The 20761-nt window shown below is 40.7% G+C and overlaps 2 protein-coding genes across 9 annotated transcripts in view; one reads left to right on the top strand and one right to left on the bottom strand.

The window, feature by feature from the left end:
* FNIP2 (folliculin interacting protein 2) overlaps positions 1-13722 on the top strand; it is a 44671-nt gene extending 30949 nt beyond the window's left edge. For all 5 annotated transcript variants that reach the window (XM_053402975.1, XM_053402974.1, XM_053402973.1 and 2 more), the window contains 7 exons: positions 231-377; positions 479-648; positions 1818-3006; positions 4166-4322; positions 5704-5904; positions 6538-6653; positions 10938-13722. In XM_053402975.1, coding sequence (XP_053258950.1) covers positions 231-377; positions 479-648; positions 1818-3006; positions 4166-4322; positions 5704-5904; positions 6538-6653; positions 10938-11016 — 2059 coding nt within the window. In that variant the 3' untranslated portion in view covers positions 11017-13722. The remainder of the gene's footprint in view (positions 1-230; positions 378-478; positions 649-1817; positions 3007-4165; positions 4323-5703; positions 5905-6537; positions 6654-10937) is intronic.
* C9H4orf45 (chromosome 9 C4orf45 homolog) overlaps positions 12100-20761 on the bottom strand; it is a 27275-nt gene continuing 18613 nt past the window's right edge. For 2 of the 4 annotated variants that reach the window (XR_008332172.1, XM_053402981.1), the window contains exons 4-6: positions 16726-16840; positions 12442-12502; positions 12100-12211 (exon numbers count right to left, since the gene is read on the bottom strand). Coding sequence is in view for 3 of the 4 variants with exons in the window: in XM_053402981.1 (XP_053258956.1) it covers positions 12210-12211; positions 12442-12502; positions 16726-16840 (178 nt within the window). In the remaining variant the exon portion in view is untranslated. Of the gene's footprint in view, positions 12212-12433; positions 12503-16725; positions 16841-20761 lie in introns of those variants that run through there. The other 2 variants (XM_053402982.1, XM_053402980.1) reach the window with 1 other exon arrangement.

Raw genomic sequence — 20761 nt, 5'->3', positions numbered from 1 at the left:
TACAACTCCAATCAGCCCCAAACAGTACAACAGGGAATGCTTCAGACTACTGGGCAGTAATCTGTCAACAGTCACTGACCCCATATTTTCTGGGCCTACTGCAGCAGTGCTTGGGAAGCAGAACTAATAGTTTGGCTTTGTACACTTGGGATAGAGGCTTTGCATTTTGAACAGCATATACTGTTTTAGCTAATAGATCTCTCTTTGGGTCCCCCCCCCCTTTCTTACAGAATTACAATCTGGAACTTGTATTCAGTTCCAAGGATTGCAGAGCCTGTATGGCTAACCATGATGTCCGGCGCTTCTGAAAAGAATCAGTTGTGCCAACACTTTCTCAAGGAATTCACCATCTTGATAGAACAGACCAGCAAAAACCAGTAAGTCGTTGCTGTCTATTTGCTTGCTTGCTCTGCTCCCCTTCATTGGAACTGTAGGTTCGTCGCCATATTTATCTTGCTTGTGGCTCTTTTCTCCACAGGTTCTTAGCGGCTCTCTTGACGGCCGTGCTGACCTATCACCTGGCTTGGGTCCCCACAGTGATGCCAATTGACCACCTTCCCATCAGGGCCTCCTCTGAGAAACGTGCCTCTCAGTCTGTGAACATGCTGGCAAAATCTCACCCTTACAATCCGCTCTGGGCACAGCTTGGTCAGTGTGAAACTTTAAAAACAAACCCAAGACGATCTTTTTTATAGGATAAGACTTAATCTGCACAGAAATGTCCTTGTGCACATGCATTTTAAATTTTTTTGTCATATTAGGCTGAAGAATAAATGGAGAATCATTAGAAAACTGCTTGATGTATGGTTGCACAGGGGATACGTTTTTGAAATAGCTCTATTATACTTACCAAAATCATGCTTTGAGCATGCACATATTTTATCAGCTTTAGTGAATTCTTCATTCAGCATAAAAGCTTGCTCCTTGCAGCCAGATGTTGGTCAGGGCTAAGGGATTCTGTTGCCAGTGGTTGAGATGCTGTTTTTTAAAAAGCGTGATGATGCCCTCTAGTGGTTACCGCATAAGCTACAGAATTACTTCTACTGGTACTTGTAATAAAGTGAAGGTGCAAGCAATAGATTTTTTGTTTTGTTGAGCAGCTTGCACTTTAATAGTCTCTAAATGTCGTGGTGTGTGTGTTTTTTTAATAGAGCTTCATGTTTTGTGACTTGCTAACACAATTTCTATAACGATAACTGGTTTTTGTTGACTCTCATCTGTTGCAGACCTGTAAAGTATGGGTTGTCATAAATCATTTCATTTTACACTTCTGCATTTCTCCTGCGATAGGAAATAAAAATGTAAATTGTACACCATTTAGCTTTTATAGGGGTCACATAATTCAGGTGTTCTTGGCATAGATATTGTAATTGATTTTTAGCACGGCGAGTAAGATCTGCCTGCTAATGACTTGGGAAGAACCCTTTTTCAAAAAATAACTAATTATGTAGTGCAAATAAAACTTGAGGGCATGATCTAGCCAGTGGTAAGCACTTTTAGGTCCCATTGATTTTCAATGGGAAGTTAACCATGTGTGTTTAATTCCTCCTATTGAAATCAATGAAATGTAAAATAGCTTAACTTGAACTGGATCGTGCTCTTCAGTTTTAATATGTCTCTTAGGATAGAGCAATGATTATAATCATGTTTGATTCCTCAGTGCAAATTTTCATGGCACATTTTGTAACTGGATGGATCTTTTTTTAAAAAGCCACAAAACAAAACTGGATTGGATTGGACATGGGCCTGTTGTCTTATGGCCTTCTGGGTTAAAAGGCAGTACAAATGTCCATTTTTCTTCCTTATGCTTTTTCCAGGTGACTTGTATGGTGCTATAGGCTCACCTGTCAGGATGACGAGGACTGTAATTGTTGGGAAGCGTAAAGATTTGGTTCAACGCATCCTCTACATTCTTACGTATTTCTTACGGTGCTCTGAGCTGCAGGAGAATCACCTGACCCGGAGTGGGCAAGTTGGCAGAGGAGAGCAAGCCCTGATTGGCGGCAAGATCTCAACAACTCTGGAAAAGGGAGAAGTTGAGGATTCTGATTATGTAGTAGTCACTGTTAGAAACGAACCTGCTCTCATATCTCCCAGTTTGCCCCGGAGAACCGGGAGCGCTGCTGCTGTGGGAGAGAGCTGCTTTGAACCTGCCTGCTTGAAGCGGGAGCATGAAGGAATAAATGCTGGACAGAGTTCTGAACTGCCCTCTTGCTTGCCCAAAGCTGGCTCCTCCAAAGGACTTGTGGAGGAAGCTCAAAAGGGGAAAACGGTGGCTGGTTCAGAAGGTGTATCCAGGGGGTGTGCAAAATTAGAGGATTTAACAACAGGAATGAAGGACAACAACCAGTGTAACGCAGCAGGACAGCTGTTTTGCAGTGAAAGGGCTAGCCAGAGGTACCCTCAGTTGGAAAGAGTTACCTTCCAAATTGGAAGCTCCCCGTCACCCGTATCTGATTTAGAACCCACCCAGAAGGATCTGGATGAAACTGTAGGGATGCCGAGGAGCAAAAGCAAATCTCTGTGTTTCCTGTCAAGTCCAGTACATGCAACTGCCCAAGTCCAGCAGGAGAAATCTTACTTCTGTCTTAAACCACGTGCTAGGCAGAAAGCTTGTAAAACGCGACTACCAAGTGCGCTTCGGTTGTCATGCCATCCACCTGTCCCTTCTGAGAGCAAAGTCAAAACTGCAAAGCCAGGAACACTGGGGGAAGCTGAAAGCACACACTTTGAAAACTTGGAAAGGGTTTCTCATGACTGTGATTCAGGAAGTCCCGCTGATGTGCAGAGATCTGGCCAGGCCGTTACGGAGGATGTCCCCTGTGGGGATGCTGGAAGCAAACACCCTTTCAGGGTGGAAGAGAACATGCCTAGAAATGAGAGCTCTGACAGTGCCCTGGGAGAGAGCGACGATGAAGGTAGCGCACATATTCCAGATGGGCAATCTCTGAGCTCTGTCAACAGTAGAACAGAAGAACTTTCCGAAGTAGAACTTGCTTTGCCAAGGTAAAAATAAGTAAATATGACCAGCTCTAAAGGTGTGACTCCTCAGGGGTTTGCTGCATTGTTATTTTAACTGTTCTAAGATAGCTCTTGAAAAATCTGAAGAAGGAACCTCTAGTCTGATATTTAGACCAACTTAAACCAAATGTTTTCATTATAAAGTAGTATTGACCCTATGCTGGGAAAGCCGAGACAACCTAGTACAGTGCAAATCGGGCTCTCCCCCCCCCCCATTATTAATTTTAGGCATAATACTTGCATCATAATTTTAAGGTTTTACAATAATAAAGACTGTTATCAATTTAGTACAATGGACTAAAAGGCTCCATTTTTCTCTTTTTACAATATGTGAAAACAGCAAAGTCTTAGACTAGCATGAGCCTTCATGGGCAAGTGTCTACTTCACATGCTACATTATGCAGCCTTTCAGTCTTTACAAACAGGTGGTTTTTGTGAACTCGGCTACAACAGAGCACAAGTGATCCAATTTAAAAGTTAACAAGTATGTAACTCATTTTAACCAGCTTTGCCTAGCTGTCAGTTTGGATAACTCATTAGGTTCACATTTATGAGATGTTAAGAGATAATGATCAGATGAATGGTTTCAAAATGCTTACATTAGTGTTTAAAGCCCTAAATGATTTGGGCTCCAGATATCTGAAAGATTGCCTCCATTCTTGCTGCGTGTTAAGATTAGCAAAGAGAGGTCTCTCTTGGTAGTCCTGCAACCCTCAGAAGTGTGGGGAATGGCAGCCTCTAAAATGTGGACCACTGTCCCACAGAGGTGCATCTAGTATCTTAATTGTGTGGTAAAGGGCAGGTAAGAAATGTTATAAATAAATGAGGCAATCATCAAATAACCGGATCATCATGTCAAAGTTCCATAACTGAGGCTCCTGCTGGGGAAAATATTTTGTGGTACAAAGTTTGGGAACCGTGGATTGACTGTGCGATTCAGAGCTGAGAATGATAGTAACTTTTTCCATGCTCATTTTTGATCATGAGCTGTAATCTTGCAAGCAAAGAAGGCAGTGTCATCATTCGCATAGCATTGCAATCTGCCAATCTTACTGAAATAATTCCACTTTATTCCAATAGCTTTTCACAAACTGGCCTTAGAAATGGCTGAGTACTAAGCGTGCAACCAATTCCTCTGTTTCAGATCCAACACAATCAGCAATCAAAGCGTAAAGCATTTTGGAAGGTCCCTTCTCGGTGGCTATTGTGCCTCCTATATGCCTGACCTGGTGTTGCATGGAATCAGTAACGATGAGCAGCTCAAGCAATGCCTATCAGCTGAATTGAGTCATGCAGTGAATGTAAGTCTGGACATACTTCTGAGCCTCTTTCTTGCAGCGAGACATAGAAGGCCAAGTGCTGGCAGTAGGAAATGTAAAAGTGGGATAGTTGTAGGTGGATCAGATCTGGCAGTACGCCAGAGAGAAAATGGAAAGTGCGGGGAAGCACCCTAATCTATATTTTCCTTCTATTAATAGAATTCTGATTTAAATTTTGGACCTCACTGTTGCAAGATGCATTAATGACCACTCACTTAAGTGGCCTTTAAAAGGGTTAGACCAATTTTACAAATGGCTACTATTCATTGCAGCTAAAATAGAACCTGTCTCTCTAGAGGCAGGGTACCAAATGCCCTGAACAAACAGGGGAAGGTTGTAATCATTATGGCCTGCTTTGGGGCTTCTAGAAGTGCACAGCTGACCTCTAATTGGAAACAAATACTGGATTTAGATATACCTTAGTTTGCTACCTGCTGGACCCCTCATGGAGGAGACACACAAAGAAAGGGTGATCTCAGGGTCTGGGTAGGTTCAGATGGAGAGAGGCAGTCCTTGAGGTATTGCGGTGCTAGGCTGTTCCATTTGGATCTTGCCACACAGAATCCTTTTAATATCATTGACAGTTAAGCATAGAAAGTTACCTTATACCAAGTCAAGATTATTTATCCATCAAGCCTGGTACTTGCCTACCCTACCTAGCAGTGGCTCATTAGAGGTCTCTGCCATCACCTACCTGAACTTTTTTTAAAACTGGAAATGCCAGGTGCTGTACACAAAACCTTCAGAGTGCAAGGCAGCCATTCTACCAATCAGTTATGCCCCCAAAATGCATAGTACATCTTCCACATTGTGCCTGTTTGCCTTGAACAAAAACTGTGTACATACTCTGATGTCCATTCTGAGCTTTTGCATACATGGGACCACCTATTTATTTAAATGGAGGGAGTCCTGTCCATATGTGCACCTAATCTCTGCCCTGAAATTAACAGGGTTTTTGTGGACATGATTGCTAAGATAAGAAACTTTTTTTGTCTGAAAAGGCTATTGCATAAAAAATACATATTAAGAAACCAAAACCTTTTTTCAATTAATTCAATATTTGACAATAGTTTACCGGTACATATATCACTTGATCAATGCCATCCAAATTTATTATTTCAGTAGGCCACAAACATATTCTATTAAGAAGAACAAATGCTACTAGCCATTTGTCATTAGAGATTGCAGTAAACTATGCTGAATGTAAACTTTCAATTTGTAAATTGAATATATCTATGTGAGATAGATAGAGATCTATCTATCTATCTATCTATCTATCTATCTATCATCTATCTATCTATCTATCTAAAAGGTAGACAGCAGTTTCAAACAGTTCCATTTACTTTCTTTTTCCTTTCTGCAGCATCCAGTACTAGATGAGCCCATAGCAGAAGCTGTTTGCATTATTGCAGATACAGATAAATGGACAGTACAGGTGGCCACAAGCCAAAGAAAGATAACCGACAGCATGAAGTTGGGCAAGGATGTCCTGGTCTCCAGCCAAGTGTCGTCTTTGTTACAATCCATTTTACAGCTTTACAAACTTAACCTTCCTGCTGACTTTGTAAGTCCGCGTTTACAAATGATTGCCTGCAGAAGGAATTGATTAACAGGGAAAGTGTGATGTGCAGCCAGTTTTTGCATTCCATAGACCACAACACTGACTTCTTTCAGACCTTGAAGGAAGACTGCATAGTGGAAATAGCGCCCCACCCCCAGCATAACTGAATAGTCTAGGAATTCTCCTCTTTGGTAGCTGTTAGAGAATTAACTACTGCTCTTTAGGAGCCTTTCTTCTTTGGTGCAGACTTGTTTCTGTCCGCTGGCAGGCCATGTTTGCATCCTTTATTCCCTGTGGTCTGAAGGCCCAAAGCAAAAGTGAGTTGCTTGCATTCTGTTTTTGTACCTCCCATCAGACTAGAGCGGGGAGGATGCTGAACACTACATACCATTTCAGGCATTCCTGATTATTAGCAATGCAACACCCCGATTCTTAGGGGCAACTATAGCAGTTACCCTATGATGGGTCCAGACTGGCTAGACACCATCAGCCTAATCATAGAGGTGCTGAACTAAGCAGAACTTGGGTCTGGCCCCAGGAAGGATCAGTTCACGTTTGATGCATTTGTGTGTGGCATGGCTTTGCCCTCTTATTCTATTGGATTGGATCACTGTGGGGTTTCATATCTTTCTACAGTGCATTATGCATCTTGAGGATCGGCTACAGGAAATGTACCTCAAAAGCACGATGCTGTCTAAATATTTGCGAGGCCAAACGAGAGTCCATGTGAAAGAACTTGGAGTAGTATTGGGGTGAGTGTTGATGCTGGAGTTCCTTTTTAAAGTTTTTTTTTTTTTTAGTTTTTCCACCCCCACCATGCACTGAATATTCAGGATACTACTGTTTATTCCATTGTCACATTTTCTGTGAAAGACATGCCGAAGTGTGAAGTGTAGCTTGTGTGTGTTCCACTGAGCCATCTGGAAATCGAACCGAGCTGTTAAATGTAGGAAAATAGAATTATTTCTTGTCCTTCCTTCACGTTCTGAACAAAATGGAAGTTATAGAAAAGCGTCAGCAGCACAGGCAGGCGCCTCTTGGGTCACCTCACCCAGAATGCCTCACCCTGAAGAAGGACCCCTTTTTTCAGGCAGAGGGACAGCAAGTGCTGTTTCTGCTGCATTAACAGTCGCGTCAATACATTAAAAAAGTAAATGGAGGAGGGCAAGGAGGAGGGGCAATGGTAGAAAGTCTTATTTTGGTCAGCACCATGTTTTGCATAAGCACTGTAGATGAAAGTTCTGTTCAAGTCACTTTAGTTGTTTGTGTGGAATGGGTTAGGAAAGAATTCAGTAACCTATGTCGAGATGGAACGGGATGTCTCCTATGAAACATGCTGTGAGATGATGGCATGGCTGTAATCTTAATTGGATAATATATTCTTGACTTCAAGCCATGGAACCTTCCTTTCTGAACAGCTCAAAAATAAAATAAAAGGGTGGGGGGGAGAATCTTTAGCACTGCTCTAAGTGCATTCCTGAGATGGGGGGGGTATTTAAACCCACCCTCTGAGGGTTACTAAAAACTGTCAGATGAGAAGCGACTCATTCAGGTATTCTTGGAGATCCTACTGTTCTGCACCTAGCTGTGCAAAAGACCTGGGATATAGGTTGTCACTTAGTGGCCATGGGCTGGAGCATTCCATGCAAATTAGAATGCTGTGTGATGTTCAGAGTTGCCCCTTCTCAACCTTGCAAAGAGGAACCTTGAGAGCGATAGTGTGGGCAAAAACTTGGCCACAATTTAATTCCAATTGCTCATAGATTCTCAGGTGGTGCTGCATCCAGGAGTGCCTTTCTTTACCAGCTTAGTTCAGCAACTGTGCCAACTCCTGAAAGATAAGAGACCTAGCTACATAATTTAGGTCTTGTTGACTGCCAGACTAAATTACTGTAATGTGCTGTACATGGAACTGTCCTTGGAGACGATTCAGAAATTACAGCTGGTGCAGAATGCTGCTGCCTGTCTTATGGTATAAGTAGCTAAAAGATTTACATTGGTACTTAAATATCCACATTGGTTACTGGTATGTTTCTGAACCCAATTCAGCAGGCTGGTTGTGATCGCTACATGATCTGTGTAACAAGTATCTTAAAGAATGCCTTTTCCTGTGTAAACCCCTCCAGGAACCTTAAGAACTACAATGAGTCCTACTCTGATCTCCTGTCTCCAGGGCCCTCCCAGTGTTTTGTGTGCTATATTCATTCCTAGTCAGAGAAGATGGGAGTTGTATCAGTCTCTTTCAATCTGTGTCCATTTCATGTGTATGTGTGCTCATAAATCTGTTCAGTTTCATTTTTGCATTAATAGCAATTTCTTAAAAGTGTGCAAGAATTTTATTTAAATTCATATTTAATTGCAATATATGCATTTCTAAAGTTATTTTATCTTAAAATGTGCATGTGTTTTGCACAGCACGGTACATATTTTGAACCATGAGATGTATCACAAAATTTGGAAAAGCGTTCATTCTGAATGATATTTATGATCCTATTTATGTATTAAGAAGGTGGCAAATTGGGTTGGTTCACTTAAAAATGTTCACTGAAATAATATCTCCTCTACCCTTGTCCCTGTTCATGGGCTTGCTGGTGGGAGTTCCTACAATATCTGAAGGTGTCACAGGTTCCCCATCTCTCCTTAGAGAATTAAGGTCAACTTACTAGAAGAAGAGCCTTTTCTCTCATAGTTCCAAACTTTTGGAATGCTCTCCTGTGCAATGGCTGTGTGCAGTCTTCCCTTTGTAGAAAAGTAAGATATGTTTTCATTCCATTGTGAGTTTATGGTTCTTTCATAGTTTTCTCAATGCTTATATATTTATCCATTGGTATGGATTATTTACAGCAGTCCCCCCCCCCAAAAAAAGCTGCCCTTTGAACAGTTTTCTGCCATAAGGTTATCCTGTAAATAATAATGTATTTGGTAAAGCATGTAAGGAATGCAAGTAAGTTAAAATCAAATATAGAGGAAGGAGACCATATCTATATCTATGTCTGAAGGCTACTGTGTGGTGAGTATAAAGATAAAATCACTCTGTAGTAAGCTGTCCCAGTTTTATAACATTGAAGGGTTGTTGTTTTTAATCTATAAATCACTGTCCATTATTTACAATAAATAAGGAGGTTCATGAGAAGCAGCACTATTTAGTTTGCCGTCTAATGCTTTTAAAAAAGCACTTCTTAAAAAGTATATGATTAAAGCGTCAAATAATTCAGTCCTTAGTTCAGGAAATGTTTTTGTTTTAGTCTATAGAGCAGGGAAGTGCTGAACTTTCCCATCTCTCTGTTACTGTACCTGAATCAGAGACATTCACCAAATGGCCTTCCTAAAAGCACACTGAATAATAGAATTAGAACATTTAACCTTGTTTCGGGGCCTTTTTGCAGGTTTGTGTTGCTAGAGCGCTGGGTCTTGTTACCGGGCCATCTATCACTACAACCTCCGCTTTTGCTATGTAATCCATATCTGCTCTCACGAGACCCTCCCTAATCCATACAGTTGCTTGGCTGCGCATAAGCATCGATTTTCCCTGCCCCCAACCTTGTCTTTGTTTAGATTCATTTTGCTCCTTTGCCAAAGTCATTCAAGAAAAGTCTGAGCGACTTTTGGGGAAACAGTATTTTCTCCTCTTGCTGGTAGGGTGATTCCTGAGACTATCATGTGCTACTTGGCTCGTCAACTTGGAAATGGAAATGTGATGCAGGGCAGGGTAGAATTAACTTTTTTAATGTCACTTTAATAATTTTTAAACTAAAAATAAAATACAAAAATAAAAATAATCAAACATATTGATACAATAGGCTTTTGGACCAGTTGAAGTTTCCAAGTCATCTTCAAAGGCAGCCCCTTCTTGCTGAGGAAGTGAGTATAGGACTGTGGCTTTAGTTTCTCAAATATGACCATTCACCAGCATGTCTTTTCTGTCCCTCCTCCTACCCTGACCATATTGAAACTGATCTGGAAGCTGCAGCATGCTGCAGACAGGTGTTTGAGTGGAGCACCTTGATGTGCGCATATTACACCTCCACTGAAGGAACTGTACTGGCTTCCAATCAACCACCATGTAAAGCCCTAAACAATTTGGCACCAGGTTACCTGCAAGCCCACCTTGTGGCTTAGGGCCCTCGTATCTACGGGACCGCCTCTCCTGGTATGCCCCGCAGAGGACCTTAAGGTCCATGAATAACCATAGTTTAGAGGTCCCGGGCCCTAAGGAAGTCAGACTATCCTCCACCAGGGCCAGGGCCTTTTCAGTGATGGCTCTGGCCTGGTGGAATGCTCAGTCCCATGAGACTACAGCCCTTCAGGATTTAACCTCCTTCCGTCGGGCCTGTAAGACGGAGTTATTCCGCCTGGCCTTTAATTTGAATTCAGCCTGATCTTTTATTTCCCTTCTCTTCCCTCCCCCTCCCCTTTTATGAAGATCACCCGCTCTGAGACCCCACAGCTAATTCTCCCCTGACCTCCTCACTGGCCAATTCAGCCAGCTAGCCCTGGGGAGATTATCTAATAGATTTTTGATTTTTGAATTTATTGTTATTGTTATTCATGTTTTTATACTGTATTTTATGCTGCTTTTATAATTAAGTGTTTTAAATTTGTTGTTAGCTGCCCTGAGCCTGGTTTTTGAACCGGGAAGGGCGGGGTATAAATAAAAATTTATTATTTTATTATTATTACCTGTCCCTCTATAGACTTTTAAATTCACTTGATCATCTGGAGAAATTTTGCTACAGAATAACACAGGGTAAAACAGGCATGTTTCTTCATTGCATTGTGGATGCTCTTTCCTCTGACAGTTGCCACAGACATTTTAGAGACATCTTTTTGCCCAGGCTTTCCATGACCTATAAAACTGGACCCTGTTATTACTGTCTTTATCTGCTTTTATGTTGCATCTCTGGTTTTTATATTGTATTTTAGCATCTCATTAGAGATTTCTAAATATTAAGTGGTTCAGAAATGCTTTTAATTAGGTACTTCAATTCTCTGCTATAATTTACATATTGAAAAACATCCCTTTTTTTAATTTCTAGGATTGAATCCAACGATTTGCCGCTGTTGGCTGCTATAGCGAGTACTCATTCTCCGTATGTTGCTCAGATACTCCTCTAAGCTGAAAACTTGAAGTCACAACTCCCTAGCAAAGTAAAGCAGATGGGATGCGCAGAAGAGAGCAAATATGAAGAGATGGGGGAACAGTGGACGACAGGTGACAGTTCATTCTGTCACTTTTCCTCTTCTGCATTTTGTTGGGACGCTTACCAGCGGAATTTCAGTTTACATAATATAAAAGACATTCAGGGTTTTTATACTGTTTTTGGAGTAAACTAATCAAGAATGCATCCTTGTATTTTAATGGACAAAAGAATTAAACACTATTGGTGGATTCCCTACTTATACATAGTTTTCAGCCAAACAAAAAATCAACAACTCTGAGTATGGTTTCCGTACTATTGTTGTCTTGTTCTGATTTCCCACCACCCAAATGGGGAGCAGTAAGCAAATCTGTATGCACAGAAGCATTCCTGTGTTTGGATGGACAAGGTGATGAATTGGAGTACGTATGCATGCCCATTCTCTTTTGTTAGCTCATCAAACCTCCATGGAACAAGAAGTTGGAAGTCAGCTACCACAATCTTGTTGTGTGGCTGATTGGCTCTTAAAATGGACAAAGCAGCATGAGAGCGGAAGTGTTGTTTTTGGTTGTTCTTGGCGGAGACGGAAGTTTTGGATCCTGCATCACAGCTAGATGAAAATGGGAGAAAGTAGCAGTAATCTCCACTGCAAACTTACCTTGTTGCAAATGCCACATCTTGAATTTCCAGTTTTCTGGTCTTACAGGTTGAGCATCCTAACATATGTACAACCAGCTCAAAAAAGCTCGTGTTTGAACCTTAAGAACCGATATGATAATGGACATAGGTTTGTATCAATCCTAGTCCTGCTTGGATTAGAAACACTGAAATGAATGAAACTGTGTTCATTTCACTGAGTCTACTTTGTGTAGGACTAGCATTAAAAGCACCCATTAGCATCAACTCTGGGTAGCTGGTTTTAAAACATAAACTCTTATCTGTTGCCCCGTGAATAAGAGATCTCTCTTCAGCACACTGCAGAAGCAGGATCAACTTCTTTAAGTGGACGGATGAAACACACAGAAGAAATCTCAGAGAGGATATCGCGAGGGGAAGGTGGTCATGATAACAGTGACAGCAATTCATTATGATAATTCTCAAGTGTCTGAAGCGATCCCACAGAACGTTTTGCACTAGCCTCTTGGTGCCTTCCTCTCTTGTATGTCTTAATTCTAAAAAAGAAATGTATGTGGGTTTAAATGGGAAGTTAGTAACATGAGCTCTCTTTCAATTTTCTATGTTGCTATACAACTGTACACATAGGACCATATTCGTCTTGGTTTCAAACCCTATACCCAGGGCTTTTTTAGAAGGTTCAGTATAAATCTTGTGACTTCATTTTAACTTCCAAGTTCTGCAGGTGACTGTGTGAAATTAGAGCAAGAAAGCAAAAACTACTTACAATTTTTTTGAAAGACTCCCGGTTGGCACATTGTGCAATCTCCCATGTTGGACTGAAAGTGCTAAATGGAAGTAGAAAGAAGTTTTGTCATATTTGGCTACTGACCCAAGCAGTGTTGGCAATTGGATGCAATGTTTGTCCAAATACCGATTTAATAATTTTCTTTTTCTGGGGCTTGTCAGATTTTCCATTTTGTCTCATTGCTTATTCATCCCTGCCAATACTTTCATGACAACACTTAATCATATGGTCATTCCTGTTTTAGAAGCTAGTAGTTATCCATAGCAGCATTATTCTATTCCCTGCCTTTCTTTCTATTGCAAATTAGCTCAAAAAATCAATTTTCCTCTGAAACCTTCCCTTCCAAATGAATGAAGCCCAGTTTTTGACAGAGAAGACCACAAAGGCAAGGGTTAAAGATACCCTTCTTGTACTTAAATTATGGTCAAGGGATCAAATTAATTAACAACCCTTGCTTTTATCTCAGAATAAAATCATAATATACTTTTTTCCCCTTTAAAAGAACCATGCAGATCTTTAACAACTGTATCATTTTAGAAAAAGTAGCTTCATTCTATATTTAAGAAAATATAATGTGTTTTATCCTTCCGTTTTTAAAAGAACTACCTCAGTTGACAGAATTAAGCTGCCAGTAGGGGGCAACTTAAAAGTTGTACATGTCATGAATTTTCTGAAAGATTGTGCTGTAGCATTTGAGAGGGCAAAAACTGCACTGGTGATGCACTGCAATGGCTACCCTTTTATCATAAGCATGCTTTAGTTCTCATATTTTAAATAGTTTTTAAAGTAATGTGAATGTACCTGAGAAACACTGAAAGTGGCAATGAGAAAGGAATCTTGTCTGAAATCTTCAAGATTCCAAAACTTTTTATTTTTCATGCTGTATTAATATTATTCTGCTGTCCTCCCCTCCAAACATGTCTACTTCTTTGTTTCCTAAGCAGGAGCAAACTTCTTCCGATTCATATGGACCATATTTTAAGTGTAGCAAGCTTATATAATAAAGCATGTTACCTGGAACAGATGAAGTAACATATACTGTACTAGGAGAAGGGGATGTGTGTGTGTGTGTTGCTGCAAGTGTGTGTTCAGAGAGAGAAAAGCAAATAGTGTTTGGGTTTTTTTTATTGACTGGATTCTAATGTCAAACTGTGGAAACTTCTTAATTTGGGCTGTAATTGTACAGTATCATTTGTCAATTTCTTTGTGGCATTGGTGCAATAAATTGTAGAAAACCACTTCATTAGTGGATTGCATAAATCTCTCTTTGACAATATTGTCTTTACTGAGACACATATTCAAAACCAAAAGAAACAGTTCGAAATATTATAATCAGGAATTCATAGTCTCAGATGTTTAGAAAAATTTCGCAGAGGGGTCTTCACACTTTACTAATGTCTAACAAATGGGAGTACAGTAGTACCTCGGGTTACATATGCTTCAGGTTACATACTCTTACAGACTCCGCTAACCCAGAAATAGTGCTTCAGGTTAAGAACTTTGCTTCAGGATAAGAACAGAAATCAGGCTCTGGCGGCGCAGCGGCAGCAGGAGGCCCCATTAGCTAAAGTGGTGCTTCAGGTTAAGAACAGTTTCAGCTTAAGAACGGACCTCTGGAACGAATTAAGTACTTAACCCGAGGTACCACTGTAGTCTGTCTTACAAAATATTTCCTGAACGTTCTGTAAACCTGAATCATGCAAAGGAAGTTAGTATTTATTAAGAAATATATCCTTGGCCAAGGCTTTTCTACATGTTCCTACTAGCTCTTAAGTTTCCTGACATGCACACTGAATCTTCTCAAGGGCCAGAAGCCAGAATGGTACTTGAGGATCTAGTTGAAGGGATAAGCTCTGATCAGCAAAGGACTGGGGTTCATGTCATGCTCAGAAAAACCACAGGGTACACCCTTTTCCCAGGCCACACCACTTCAAACTGCAGCTGGATCAAGTATTTTGAATATTGGCACTCTGAAATATCTCTGTCCTGCCTGTGGAAAATTTTGCATGGAAAAAAGAGTTGGGTGAGGACATGGGAGAGGGCCTTCTCAATAGTTCCTCCCAGACTTCAGAGCTCCATTTCTAGAAAGGCTAAACTGGCTTCCCTGCTCACTGTCTTTCCGCCAGCTGCTGAAGACTCTCTTATTCTAGCAGGCTTGGGGGAACTGGCTGCTTCTAAAGAAAGGGCTTTTTAATAGTGCTGCACTGTTTTTGCTATCTGCATTTTAATAAATCTTTTTACATCATTTTAATTCTGTTATAGTTTAATTGCTTTTTAAGTTATCTTTTACAGGTTTTTTGCTATCTGTGTTTTACTTGTGTTTCAGTTTTTGTGAGCCACCTCGAGCCCTGGTTCTGGGGGAAAGATGGATTATTATTAATATTATTAGAATTTATATACCACCCAATATCTGCAGGTCTCAGGGTGGTTCACAGGATAAAATCAGAATATAAAACCACAAAATACATAAGCAAAATAACAACAACTCAATAACACAAATTATCACATAGCCTTCTCACTGCTTTGTTATTCTTCTATGTGGAATGCTATTTTTTGTGTTTGTGTGTGTGACATTTAAATCCCTACCTCCAAAGTTTAAGTGGTACAGTCTAAAAAGGGTTGTACCATGTAGTGCCCAGCTCTCAGACATTTTAATCTGAAAAAACCATGGTGTTCACACAGGTATCCAGGTGCATAACTACATGTGGCCTTCTTACTAAATTGTTTGGATTTTTCTTGGGGCAAACATTCTGCCACATCTTTTATCGGTCACCATCCGTTGCATGACTTATTCTGAGAATGCAGTTTAATACAACCTTGCAAGAGAACTCTCTGTGATCACCTACAGCAGCATGTACTATGGCCATTTGCCAAGTGAGCGTTGTTGTTTTTCTTTAAAGCAAAATTCAAAAACAAAATTATGGTGGGTAGATAAAATAGTGGTTTAAACATTAAAATCCTCTAAGCTTTGATGAGTACCATTTAAAAATAAATAAATCTAATTTATGCAATGACCCCTTACTTGCTTTTCAAACACGAGGTTATTTTAAACGCAGCGAGAGACAATCAAAATAGAAATGTCCTGATTGTCAGTCTTAGTTCACATAAAAGCAACTACTTGCAAGAATTACAGTTTAAGCTCAGAAATTCAAATAAATAAATAAAAGAGGTGTTGAGTGGGATCAGGTTTTTAGCTATTAATGTGTGTTTACTTTTATCCATGAAAGAAGATTGACTGAGTGGAACTAAAATATGCAAAATGGAATGGTTGTGTGTGTTGGTGGGGGAGGGCCTGATGGCTGATTGGATTGGCAAGCATGCAAAGTACAAAGCATTGACCTACTTCTAGTACCACACAAAATTAGCTTAATTACCACATGTTGGTAATCTGCATGCTGGCAAACTACCCTGTAAAACATGTCAAGTCATAGGCACTTGTCTCTCTTGCTGAGTCTCAGAACTGAGGAAGTGGTCTCATAAGAGCTAGCCGAAGGTAATGAATTGCATATAGTCAGGAATTCATCAAGGTCAAGACAGTACAAGGAAGCTTAGGAGAGACTGCCTGTCAAGTCTTTAAAAATAAATGTAATCTCAGCTAAATTGGATTTCTTGTATTCAGTGTTACAACAATCTGCCAAAAGTCCTTTAGACGGGGGGAGCCCTCTATGCTGACGCTAACAAGAAGTTCCTGTACCAAGAATAAGCAGGCAGTCCTGTAATATAGTAACTAATTTAAGCAGGATGCATTTAAATGTGACACCTTTGGATATCTTTGGGGAGAAGAAAAGGCTAAGGAATAAATGCTACACAAATCCGGAGTGGAGTCCCTAAGACTGTTGAATGGCGCCTTTTATGCCTCCTTGTGGCAACTGCTGCAGCCAAGCTGATGCCAAACATATTTCTCTACTTTTCTTTGGATAGTGAGGGGGTCTTGTTGTCTGGGCAGTCCAGCACCTCCATACACGCTGCCCAGGCTTGTGCCCTGGGGAGATCACTTTGGTGCTGCTAATACAGCGGTTTGACTTCACCCCTGGAGGCTCACTCCATTGTCTCTTGAGACAAGAAGGATGCCAACAACAACAACAATAATAGTGGAGTCCTATGCATATTTACTCAGGAGTAAGTCTGGTTGATTTCAGATCTTGTTGAGATGCATCCCTTGACTTCCATCTGATTATTTTTAATTGCTGAATGGTTTCAGGCATTTGTGCTACTTGTAGAACTCCCTATATGATAAGAGAAGAAACCTGTAACCAACCCTACCTCCATCTGATGAGGTGATGTTTCTGATCCATCCAAGGCCATCATAGGAGGATGATAGTTTGGGTTGTCTGCCCAACCCAAGTATTGTGGATCAGGGGCAGGATACATCCTCAAACTACAATTCAGAAAAAATGATGTCAGCACACAAGAAAGAACATGCTAGAAAGCTTTTGACATGGTACAATGCTGCTGGGTAGAAAATACAGTTAAATAAAAATATAGATACTGAAACTGCATGGTACAATGTTGACATCTGGGTCAAGGGAGGGTGCTTTTATTCCTTAATGCCTCTTTTAACATTTGCCCTGTCAAGTTTACCTCACCTTTTAAAAATGAATTCCAATTCTCACCACACAAACTGAGCACTGTCGGGGGACAGAAATCTCACCAATTCAAACCACTGCCTAGTGTAATTTGTTTTCCTTTTAGATGCCATTAACAGCAGTGCTGCCTGGTAGCAATGGACTTGGGGTGGTAAAAACCTTCCCACCCTCCATTTCAAAGCCGTGGAAAGTCAGCACATCAGATCATGTCACAGATGAGCAGAAAGAGGCCAGAAGTGTTTGAGAATGTCTCCCAAACATTTGGCATATTATACCAGGTTAAAGCTGAAGGTTCACATATTCTGTCCCAAACAGGCCTCTTGCCATCCCTGACCCTAATGAGAAATACTAGTGTTCAAGAATATTCCCTGAGAGAATTAGTTTTAGCTTACATACATGCCTTCAAAGAAGGCTGTGGGAACTGTAAAAGGTTTGAAGAGTGTCCTAGGGTCACGTTCTTAAAACCCCATAATAAAGAACAAAAGCACTAATTCTGCCTTTTCGGAATAGTCCCGCTAGCTAACAAACTGGTCTAATGGCATAATGGCACTCTCTTTTAGCCACTTCATGAAGTAAATTCAGTGGAAATGTTCCTCTAGGCCTGTGCGATGTTTATATTGTATTTGTGCTATGGGATGCAATGGCATGGTGTTAGGGCTATGGAGCAATATACTTCTTGTCCATTACGTCTATTGTTACAAGATCTCCAGTTATTAAAATACCTCTGTGTCTATTCCAGGGATGGCCTGCTGACTGGAGGGACTGGAACTGCCCTCCCGCAGGGGCCAAAGCACAGCAGTGGCCCTACCCAATTTCAATCAAAGCATGTGGTAAATTTTGACCGCACTCTTTATTATTAAGGAAGGTAATACTGATAGCATGGAAGGTGCCCACAACTGATATCCTCTGTTCCAGGCAGTTCTGCTCATTATCAGTATGCACATCCTGCACTTTACAATGTGCCAAGAAAAAATGAAAATTTGAAACGTGTAGACATTTATGTAAATTAAGGAGGTTTGCGTCTATTTTCTGTCATTCAGTTTCTGCTGTACTTCACTCCTTTATTTCTTAAGAAATTTTAACTAGCCTTCACTCACTTTCAGGGGTACATTTCCAGTTTTAAAGACTAGAAGCATGCCTTTATGATTCTCAGGTGCTGAAACCTTTGTCTGGGCCTGAAATGACTCCATGCATTCTCTCCTACTGTTAAGTCAGGAACTGCTCCTAGAATACCTCTTTGAGCTAACTGCTGTTCCTTCCTAAAAACCCCTCCTCAAAACTCACCTTTTCCAATAAGTCTTTGGTGCAAGCCCTTATAATACTTGGACTTGAATGTATGACAGATTATTTCACAAACAGAATTGTAGATTTATGACTGTAAATAGGTATATTAGTTACGTATTATGAAGTCGTACATTTGCTGATATAGAAGTCCTCATGAGGAAATGTAAAAACTCCCCCTGGTTAAAAGCTGTTACAGCCTAACATTTTCATCACCATTGAACTATGGTTATTATTTGGGAGGAATTGTAATACACACTAGAAAAAAATAGGTGTTGAATGGGGTAATAAAAGCTGTTTAAACCAAGGATGGAGGAGTAACTATTTCATGCAGTTTTTTGGGTTGTCTTTGTTTTTATTATGTATTTCATCTTTTTATATTTTTATTTTATGTTGTGAACCACCCTGAGATCTATGGTAATAGGGCAGTATACAAATTTAATAAACAGCAACAACAATAAATAATCCTTTGGACGGAATGTGAATACTGAGCAATGAGGGGTTCTGTCCTCCCCTACCCTCACAAATATCACCTTCAAAGGAGAATTTTCCTCATGACTGCAGCAAGGGACAAAAAAATTAAATTTCCTTTACTCATGTGCTCCAATCTTCATAATTATCAAACCCCCTCCCTGCATATACTATTTGCTTTTTAAACAAAAACAAAGAAAGAAACCACCACTACACATTTGAAGTAAACGTAATGTGAAGATCAGGGCCAGCCCATGCCTGAGGCAAGGTGAGGTGACTGTCTCAGGGGGCTGAATCCACAGGCTGCAGATCCGGCCTCCAAGGAATGTGGCGCCAGCTGCTGCCGCAGTGGCAACAACAGCTGCAGCATTCTCCTTAGAAGCCAGATCTGACCCCCACAAGGCTGATGCTGCCACAGCGGCCTCTTAGCAAATAGGAGGCGCTACTGGTCTCTTGTTCCCAGTATAGATCTTTATTCCCTTCCCGTTCCTGATATTGCTCTTCACTCACCCTTTCTTCCCTGCTAAGGGGAGGAAATGTCATTTTGTGGTTTGCCTCAGGTGCCAAAACGTCTTGGGCCAGCCCTGGTGAACGTTCTATGCAGGAAAGAGCATGAGGTAATAACCCCTCAGGACATGGTAAGAAATAATTATTGGTGGCTGTAGAAACTGACTCTCATTTGCCTTAAATCCAACTGGTGAATTTTCAGAGCAAAACACTAGCAAAGGTTTGGGGGAATTCTAGCTTTCCGAGGCTTGTTAGGTATTAAAAATAAGCCATGTATAAGTGGGGTGTATATTGAAGACATTTATCTCCTGCAGCTAATCTTCGTCCTACTTCTGAAGGAGGGGAATGAAGGGAGAGCACACCATGCCCCAGTATGATGCTGACTAAAGTTAATTATCATTTAACGAGATGTTTAATGGGACTTATTAGGGGTGGGGATTGGCATTCTGTGTATGCATTTTATTTTTCTTTGCATCTGAGAAGCCCGACCTTGCACTCAGGTGCAGATCCTCTGCAAAAGCTAAGGTTGCACTTTTGTGGCGTGTTAATGACTTCCTACGCTGACAAATGACATTTACGCTGCCCTAGACTGGGGTGGGCGGTTGTTTGCAGAGAAGGGATGTCTCAGTGCCATGGTGATGTCACAGGCACAATGCTGATTGCTACTTACGGATTCCAGCTGGGCTTCAAATTACTCTGAGGTAATGCAACCTAAGCAAATCCTATTTTCCTCTTCAAAGCAGCTTCCCCAAAGGGTTGGGGGTTGGGTGGGGGAAATAAGGCCTCTGCACCAGGGAGTCCTAGGTAAAAATCCTGTCATGGTCAGAGAAGTTAATGGACTGGCAACTGCTTTTCATTTTTCTTCATTGCTGCTCCTTAACTCGCTGCAATAGAAGTAGATAATCACAACTGTTACGCTTGCATATTTCATTATCTGGTTCTGGCATTACAAGGGTTGGGAGATAAAAAAACTTTATATTTATTGCTAAGTCCTGCTTGGAAAGGACTTTAATTACTACTGATGTTCTACTAACAACATTAATGATTCCTATAAACTCCAGGTGGCTTGTTCTGCCAGGGGAAACTGAAAATAGCTACTCTGTGTTTACATGACTAATAAATGCAGCATGGAGACATTCCTGTACTGTCCTTGCCACTGGTGGAGTTGGGATATCTCCATAATGCACATGCAAAGGGAGGTAAATAGTAATTATGGCAAAAAACCTTTTTAGATAGGCCTATATTAAGTGGCTGCGTTAACATATTCACAGCAATCATATTTCCTGAGGACATTCCTCTGAATGTTTCAATTTCCTGCCTGTTTTGTAGCCTTTTATAGTGCTGCAGGAAAGTGTGTGTGTGTGTGTGTGTGTGTGTGTGTTACAAAATGAAACAAAAAGTTCTGCCAGTGCTACGGAAGTAGCAAAGGCAGCTGTTTTTTATTGTTAACAAAC

The sequence above is a fragment of the Podarcis raffonei genome, chromosome 9 (assembly GCF_027172205.1).
Source record: "Podarcis raffonei isolate rPodRaf1 chromosome 9, rPodRaf1.pri, whole genome shotgun sequence".
Lineage (NCBI taxonomy): Eukaryota > Metazoa > Chordata > Lepidosauria > Squamata > Lacertidae > Podarcis > Podarcis raffonei.
The sequence above is the reverse complement of the archived record's forward strand: the minus strand, read 5'-3'. Positions and strand labels throughout refer to the sequence as shown.